General features: G+C 35.8%; 1 protein-coding gene across 1 annotated transcript in view; it reads right to left on the bottom strand.

The window, feature by feature from the left end:
- LOC121728955 overlaps positions 1-4816 on the bottom strand; it is a 51236-nt gene extending 46420 nt beyond the window's left edge. The window contains exon 1 of the mRNA XM_042117312.1: positions 4680-4816. Coding sequence (XP_041973246.1) covers positions 4680-4746 — 67 coding nt within the window. The 5' untranslated portion in view covers positions 4747-4816. The remainder of the gene's footprint in view (positions 1-4679) is intronic.
- Positions 4817-9337: the final 4521 nt, after the last annotated feature.

Here is a 9337-nt window from a genome sequence, read left to right as displayed (position 1 = left end):
GAATCAATTTTAATATAAAGTGGCAACATCGTAGTGTCATCCCTTTTTTCATATATTGATTTGAAAGGGATGACACTACGATCTTGCCACTTTTTAATTTATTCACTTTCTTGACAGTCTGTAGTCTGTACTCATCACTAAAGTAAATACTGTGTAAAGCGTTTGTTGAAGTACGATTTTGGAGTTTAAGGTCATTTGGAAGCTACGCGTGAATTTTTTCTACTAGTTTGTAAACGCAGTACCTATACTCTTATAAGTCTATCCGAGATCCGAGGTCTGAAAATTAGATACCCTAAAAGGAAAATATGTTCCTATCTACGTGAGGTAATCAACTAAAAGCCGGTCCTCTCGCTTGATTACACTTTTACTGGCTGGCATTATCTTTGACAGGTGCACAAGGTATTTCATCATATTATTCTTTTAGTAACTGAAGATGTGAGTAGAAGAACCAAATAAGTAACATTTTGTAACATAAGGACAATTATTATAAATACATTTTTTCCATTATAATACCTCTATAATTTAAAAATATTTTTTCAAATACCTTGTAACTTACCTACTTCATCATCTGGCTGTAGATATATCAATATCTACACATAAAATCCACAATTTTTGTATTTCAAATAATTTTACGGCCCTACAGCCTCCATTTATGCAAAAAAAAAACCCAATTTTTAACTGTTGACTGTTACCTGGTTCCACTAACGTATTCAATTCATTTATCTCTGTTGTTATGAATGGTGGCATAGTTTCTGTACTTTATAGGTGACTAGTTGCGCCAAAATTCGTTTATCGCGCGGGAACCGTACATTTTTCGGGATAAAAAGTATCTGTCCTTTCTCGGGACTCCAACCATTTCCATATCAAATTTCAGTAAAGTTGATTCAGTGGTTTTCACATGAAGAGGTAACGGACAGACAGATAGACAGAAGGACACACAGACACACTTTCGTGTTTATAATATTAGGCCAAATAATATAAGGCTAAATTATAATATTAGTAAGGATACCTGCGATTTTGAAAACGCAAATGGTAATTCGAAAACATCACACAATCGGTCAACTCAACTTTTCAATTTCAATTCACATTATCCCAAATATAGAAAGATGTAGTGGGCGTCAACAGTGCTTCTAATTAAAATATTGTTATGTATTATATACTCGTATCATGTACGTTGTAAAATTTCAACTTTATGTTTATCTCAAAATTAAGGGGGCGACTAACCCTAAAGTGTCGATTTTATAATTCATTTTTATACTTGAAAATAAGCCCCGAATTGTTTCATTTTCTAAAATTAGATACTACATTATATTTCCGAGAATTCGATCTGAGAAAAAACACGATATCTCAAAATTTTCTCGATAGAAAAAAATCACAAAGATGCATCTAATTTTCACGAATTTTTCATTTATTGCCATAACCATGCATTGAACTAAGTTAATATTTTAACACATTGTATAAAATTATATCGTTGAGAGATCGACCTAGCGGATTTTTAAAATGTTGTATATTTATCGAGTTATTGAGAAAATATTAACTCGGCGATGATTCCGCGTCGTTCTTTTTCACCTGGCATATAAAAGACGGGGGTGAGTGTGAAGAGAGAAGGTCGATGTTTGATTTTTGGGGTTTAGTCGCCCTCTCAATAAAAATAGAGTTTACAGCTAGAAATAGCCATATAATATTTTGTGGTTAAACAACATAATATCTTTATTTCTTACATATTAAATTACCTAAATTTAACAACGCTTAGCTTAATATTAGCTAAATAAATTGTAATTATTTCAATTAACGTAAAGACCTGAAAGCAGTAAAAGTCGGATAGACTTAGTGCAAAGCTCGGACTTACTTAAGCTGTACAACTTCATAAGCTAGTATAAAGATAGTCTTACTTTGTGCTTAATTAAATAAGGAAAGCTCTTTGTGAAGCAATTATTTTGAACGTAAACTTCTCTAAATATAACATAACTAGTTGATGCCCACAACTCCCTTGTGCAGAAGTTCATTTTTCGCTTGGGAACCGTGCCTTTTTCTAGAATGAAAAGTATCCTATGCCCTTATCAGAACTTAGAGTATCTCCAATCTCCATACAAAAATTCATCACAATCGGTTCAGTGGTTGAAGCGTGAAAAGGTAACAGACAGACAGACACACTTTTGAATTTTTTATATAATTATAAAGATTGTGGATATCATAGTTAAAACCTACGAATAATAAAAACTAAGGAATCGTAACTCCCATACTATTACCGTTTTAAATTTGGTTCCTTTTGATCTGTCATGTAACGTCAGCCTAGTACCGCTCAAGGTCACCTAAATATTGCAAATGTATTGAACCTAAGGTAAGTAGGTTTTTTGACGGAGTTACTTTTCCTTAGTTTTTATCATTCGTAGGTTAAAACAAACATAAAATGCTTCGAGGCACCAACTTTTAGAGCTAGTTCAGACATAGCAGAAACCACGCGCTTCCTGTTGTTTCTGGGCCGGGGTTAAGGCTTCAGTCTCGAAATCAGCGGGCAGCGGGGCGGCAGCGGCGCGGTAGAGGCAAGTTCCAATGTATAGCTGATTTCAAGACTGAAGCCTAAGTGGTAGTTTATGCCGACACTCCACATACGCAAGCGCGTTGGCGAATACGCTTGCCTATGTGGGGAGGCGGCATAAAGCTGAAATCAACCCATGCGTTTTAACCGCTCGCAGTTTATTATAATAGGCATTGTATTGCAACGTTCACATTTAAGCGCTTAGTTTCTGCACGGGAAACGCGCGGTATCCGCTATATCTAAACTAGCACTAAAGGTCACAGCACAAATTGATAAGTGGTGATACTCGAAAGTCAGTCACCGTAACGCCTCAACTTTAATCAGGCGTCTCTGGGTTGGTATGTGTGCTGTGACCTTTACGATCCAACGTTCAGGGACCTACGCACTATAAAACTCTGGAACGAACTGTCACCAGCAGTTTTTCCGAACCAATACGACCTGCAAACCTTCAAGAAGAGAGCTTGTTCCATCAGGTGACCCGTTTGCTCGTTTGCCCCCTTATTTTATTAAAACAAACTATCAGATCGATAGCGGTCACGCGTTCAAGCGTTCTAGCGTTCGAGCGGTCAGTCACACAGGAGGAATTCTGACGCGGTCAGAACGCCCCCTGTGTGAGTATCTCTATATAATAACGTAATACAACACAAAGAACACAAAACTGACCGCTTCAACGCTTGACCGCGTGACCGCTCTCTGTCTGATAGGTCCCTTAGACTTATTACGGCTGAAATAATAATTAAAATACATTTTAAGTAATACTAAATCCATTAATGCTTCTTCTTTTCTTCAAAATAATAAAAAAATAATTATATCGCTTTTCGCTGCCGCTGTCTCACTTTACGTGGCTGGATAATGTTATAATTTATGTAACTACTTATTCGCAGAACTTTGAGAACTACAAAGAAGTTTGAAGTATGAAAAATATTACTTTAGTGTGCCGTGACTGAAAGCGTTGGTTTAATTTCAGCGCGAAAATACAGTGTACAATGTTAAAATGTAAAAACTTGGAAACTTTTATTAAGGCCGCGATAAAATCTTTTTAAAGTTAGTAGCATGGACGAAAGCAAAATAATGGACTATTATATTTCCATTTTCGAATTTAAATTACTTTGCAGAATAATGTCTTAATGTTCTCTCTAGTGCTCTCCCGGCTTCGCCCGACCATGTTCTTAACACGAGATGATTTTGTATATTTGTGTAGGTATTTTAGCTTTTCAACATCGGCAGAATGAGAAAAACTATATGACAACTAAATTTAAATATAAAAAAGACAGTTAAACAGTTAAATAAGCAAACAGTTAAAAAAGCAAATAGGTTTGTCGCTCAAAAATCTGTCATCTTCTTGAGTGTGCTTATTGTAGTGTGTGTAATGTTTTATTATGTGTGTAATAACGCCTCCGTGGTCTAGTGGTATAGAGCGCGGCTCTTGACTCGGAGGTCGTGGGTTCGATTCCCGCGTTGGAAACATGTTATTTCCAAGTTTGGTTAGGACAATGCAGGCTGATCACCTGATTGTCTGACAAGTAAGATGATCCATGCGTCGGATGGGCATGTAAAAAGTCGGTCCTGCGCCTGATCTCTCGCCAGTCGTATCGGTCGTCCGTCCCACTGGGTTATGAGAGTAAAGGAATAGAGAGTGCTCTTGTGTACTGCGCACACACTTGGTCACTATAAAAATTACTCCTGCGTAGCTGGCCTGGTTTCAATGAAACCGGCCACCGTCACCGAAAACCGGAGCTATTATTATTATTATTATTATTATTATAATGTTTTATTTGTTAAAAAAATGTGTGATAAAAGCATAATTTCAAAATAATATAAGCTCTATGCCCTCCTTCACCATATAAACTATAACTGTGCAAAATTTCATTCGCCTACATTTCCGCATTTTTCGTCAAAAGGGATACAAAGTTTTTCGCTTGCGTATTAAAATATAGATAGACAGATCAATAATTATATAGACAGATCAATAATTAGCCAGCTGATAAAGTAGCTGTAAGTTACAAGGTTTGTATAATTTACATGGAAAAATGAGTAATTGTCCTTTAATGTTATAAAAAGTTAGTTATCTGATTCTTCCACTCACGTCTTCAGTTGCGACTTTGGTCATTCAATTCAAGTATACATACAGTCAACTTACCTCTACAGCATACCAAAAGCCACAGTGCAGCGACACATGGAAGGTTACAGTTTGTATGCTTCACCATTTTTACGAATTGACACTAAATCACTGTCGTGACGTAACACGAAGTTGGTCGAAGCCCCCACATCCGTCCTCGCGGGCCTCGGGCGGACTACTGAGGGTTGTTTGGCCCTAGTTTGCATTCTCGCGGCACTTTCGCGAGAAATGCTTAGTCAGTCGTACTAATGAGGAGCTTTTATCGTACTCAATTATATTATGTTCGATTGACTATCGCATGGCTACTAATGATAATTAGTAAAAGTTTGTGTTACTAATAATAACATTTAGTAAAAAGTTTGTGTTTCTTCATTTGTTTACCTGCTACATCTTCAGATTTACTATAAACCCAGAAAAGATTTTTCGCGCAACAAATCATTTTTTCGGCTTTTTATTATTTTTTTCTGTCACGTTGTCTTGTTTCATTTCATCTTTAATTACGTGTCCAATAACTTCTATACTAATTAAAATACCCACTCTAGGAGAAAAAAAAATTTTTGAGTAATAAGGGGCCAGTAGGGGGTTATTATTTACGTTTAAATAAGGGGTAAACATATTTTGTGCAAATTAAATTATTAGTTTGAATAAAGTTTCACAAAAAAGCTTCTGATAATTTTTAGATAGGTTTTCACAAGCCGCGGAGCAGGGTCGAATGGCAGATTCAACTAAGGTTTAATCCGACTAATTTCTAGAAGGCAGGCTTCATACTTAACTAGGTTTTTTCAGTCGCCTCGCCCACGCAAAGGTGTTCCTATTTCCTATTAAATTAACATTGTGTTAAAATTTCTTATCACTTTAGGGGTATAGAATTAAAAAAATAAATAATTGGATCTTCTTATAAACTGTTAGCCCCAGTTTATAAGTTCGATAGCCATTGGTTTTTTAAAGGAAAATAATAATTACTGAAAAATAAACATTCCCACAGGTAGTGCAGATCGTATGACTATATTTAAATTTTCAAATTTATTATGAACTTCAACGCCCCGGACGTTATAGGGACGGATATTCGTATTAGTTTTCTTAGCGACATTTTATAATGAATCTACTTGCCCGATTTCGAGTTAATATATTATTATATCATCAAACTTAGCAAAAACATCAATATCGTCCAAATCACGTCAAATTTATGCAAGCAAGAATCACTTTTGATATATCGCTTGACTTTTCCCTATATTTACTAACATTTTATGGACAGTTTTATTACTGCGTAGTAGGCTCGGTACTATAATTTATATCAAGGCCAACTATAAATTTCTGGTGTCGCGCACTTCAGAAACAAGGGGACTCGGTGAATATTTATATCATCATAACTTCCCACTGAAGAAATTGATATTCAGATTTCCTCTATGTTTCACCTGAGACAGCTAGAAATATATCACACTTTGTATGAGTTACCCTATAAAATAAATAAGCCCTGAAACCGAGCCACGCGTAGCGTAAGAATAAATAAATAAAATTGGTATTCTTTACGTACAAAATTATGATATTTTTTTTTTATGAGATAAGAGGGCAAATGAGCAAACGGGTCACCTGATGGAAAGCAACTTCCGTCGTCCATGGACACTTGCAGCATCAGAAGAGCTGTAGGTGCGTTGCCGGCCTTTTAAGAGGGAATAGGGTAATAGGGAAGGGTAGGGATGGGAAGGGAAGGGAATAGGGGAGGGTAGGGAAGGGAATAGGGTAGGGGATTGGGCCTCCGGTAAACTCACTCACTCGTCGAAACACAGCGCAAGCGCTGTTTCCCTCCGGTTTTCTGTGAGAACGTGGTATTTCTCCGGTCGAGCCGGCCCATTCGTGCCGAAGCAGGGCTCTCCCACGTATATTTTATATTCTTACAAAAATATTTACAGAACACCGTCGTCAATCGTATGTAGCACTTTAATTTATCAGATAGATTTTTAAAGCTGTAAATGTAAGCTTCACAAGCCTTTAAGTGGTCAATTTTTAGTACGTTGATACTTGTACTATTATCTATTCTGTGACCTGGATAGGAGATGGCACTACTATTTGATATACCAGCGAGACTAGCCAAGGCTACTTTTCCCATGGTCTGTTCCTCTTCCACTTGGCACAGTAAGGCCTTCGCTTAACAGTGGGACAGAAAAGACTATAATATAATATTATCTATTTTAGGGTTCCGTAGACAACAAAGAACCCTTATAGTTTCGGTCTGTCCGTCTGTCTGTCTGTCTGTCCGTCAGTCCATCTGTCTGACCGCGGTTTTGCTCAGAGACTATAGGACCTACTAAGCTGTAATTTGGCATGAATACACAATATATTAATGATGCCGACAAAATGGTACATAAAATCTTTAAAAAAATACATGTTTTTATGGTAAAAGTCACACATCAAGCGGGGATGAATTTATTTTTCGCAAACACCCCATCGTGTGGGGTGTCTTTAGATAGGTTTTTTTTTAAATTTATGGGTATTCATAGATCGTTTTATGATTTAGGGATCCATTTGTGAAATATTAAGTTTTAAAGTGGAAAAATCGTTAGAGTCCAGTGTCCCCCCCTTCTACCAGCTAAACGGTTTTTTTCTGAAAATGTGAAAAAATTCACAGGAGTAGGAAATATGCTAACTTTAGAAGAAAAACTATCACGGCTAAGAAGACTTCATAAGCTATTGAGTAATAGTCGATCAACTAAAAAAATGTATTCAGTGAAGTATAAAGGAACTTTTCGTTCAAATTCCTTTTACTCGTAAAGTAACTGATATCATCTTGTTAGTAAAGCACGTTATTAATGTTTATTTATTTAACGTGTTTTACTCATATTATAAAATTCATTGACCATACAAACATTTTTAAAAACTAGCTGTTCTACGGAACCCTATATTGCGCGTGGCCCGACACGCACTTGGCCGGTTTTTATTATTATTATACATTCTTACAACTATCATTACTTAATATGCAATATTTATAGATGTAATTATATATACTTTTCACGTTAACTGAACTAGTTATTTACTTATAAAATATTTATATTTAGAAATACTTTCGGAACCACAACAACAATAATAAGTACTGCGTTGTTGTGCCAAATCCCATAAAAAAATTCATTGAACTTCGAAATCATACTTGGTAATTCAACTTGGCTAATGAGTAATGACTCTATTCATTGACTGTGTATTAAAGAAAATTAGTTCGTAAAGAGAGACCGGATCGGGCCAAATACTGAACTATATGTGAGGTCACGGCTCCTGATCCGATCCACAAAATTTATGCATCGAGCGAACTCATGCTACCCAATACAAACTTTTATCGGCATACTCATATAAGTGTGACAAATATCGCTTATCTGTATTTACATATTAGCGATTTTATTGTTCCTTAGGCTGGATTTATATCATCCGCGCGAACAAGCGGTTTGGCCGCTACACTGCAGAACAGCGAGCTCACAGGCAATTGTTATGTAACAATTTATTTAAATGGCAGCGGGTATTTGCATACATAACTTTCGCATTAATTAGACTATTGGAGGTAGCTTAAAAATCGTGCTCAAAGCTTCTGTTAAGGTGCGCTTATACGGGCAACTAAAATTGCTCAATTCCAGTCAATACTCGTCAACTATGACGTCGCGACTACATCAAGCAATTTGCGGCAACGGCAACAAGAATCAATATTTCGTAATACAATATTGAGCGATATGGTGCAACTTCATCAACTAGGCAATACTGTTCTACACGAGCATTTCAGTATTCGCTCGTTATGGACGACATTGTTGCTCGGAAGCAAGACGCAAGTGCGAACGGTATAGGAACAAATATTTTTTGCCCGGAATTTCCAAGCCCATTGGATATTCGTCAATTCGTATCAGTAGTAAGAAGCAATATCGCTGAAATAATTGCCGCAATTTATTGAAATTGCTCCATACTGCTCCACTAATTGCTCCAGATCGGTCTATTTGTGTCGCCGATAATTATTACCTCGTGTAAGCGCATCTTAACATGCATAAAACCCAAGCTAATAATCGCGTGTTAATAAAAAATTGCATTACATAACATTTTATACTAAACGTACAATTTTCAATTAAGTAAAATATTTTTACAATAAAAATTACTTCTTTTCTTCACAGCTTTATAAATCTCTGCATAAAATATTAAGCTGTAACAATTTTAAAGTAGAAACTTTTAATTAATTTTTGCAGTTCATTGAACTTGAGGTATAAAATATTGCCAGTTTTCTCTTAAAAATATTATTATATTTTAAAATGTAATGCATAACATAACCTGACACCAATGACCAAGAGAGAAAACTCTAGAATCTAGATATTATGACGTAGGTATTTTATATTTAACTCACACATTATAAAATTATTATTAGTTGATTATAAAAACTAAAAGTGATACTTTGGATCCTGGGAGATAAAGAAATTTATATCTAGTGTACAACTTATAGATAATTACCTATCTATAAGGTTACACTTTTTTCTGCCGGGAACTCTTAACGCTGAACTGTTCACTTTGCCTTTTTTTCGTAACAACCTTCCTCCGACATTAACAAACAATAAAAAAAGAATAAGCGAAATTGATTCAACCTGTGGCGGAACCCACAATAATTAGCCTTACAATACTGCATCACTATCGAAGTTTCGGAGAACGGCAAGATATATTAT

This window comes from Aricia agestis, chromosome 7 (genome assembly GCF_905147365.1).
Source record: "Aricia agestis chromosome 7, ilAriAges1.1, whole genome shotgun sequence".
In the NCBI taxonomy this organism is placed as follows: Eukaryota; Metazoa; Arthropoda; class Insecta; order Lepidoptera; family Lycaenidae; genus Aricia; species Aricia agestis.
The sequence above is the reverse complement of the archived record's forward strand: the minus strand, read 5'-3'. Positions and strand labels throughout refer to the sequence as shown.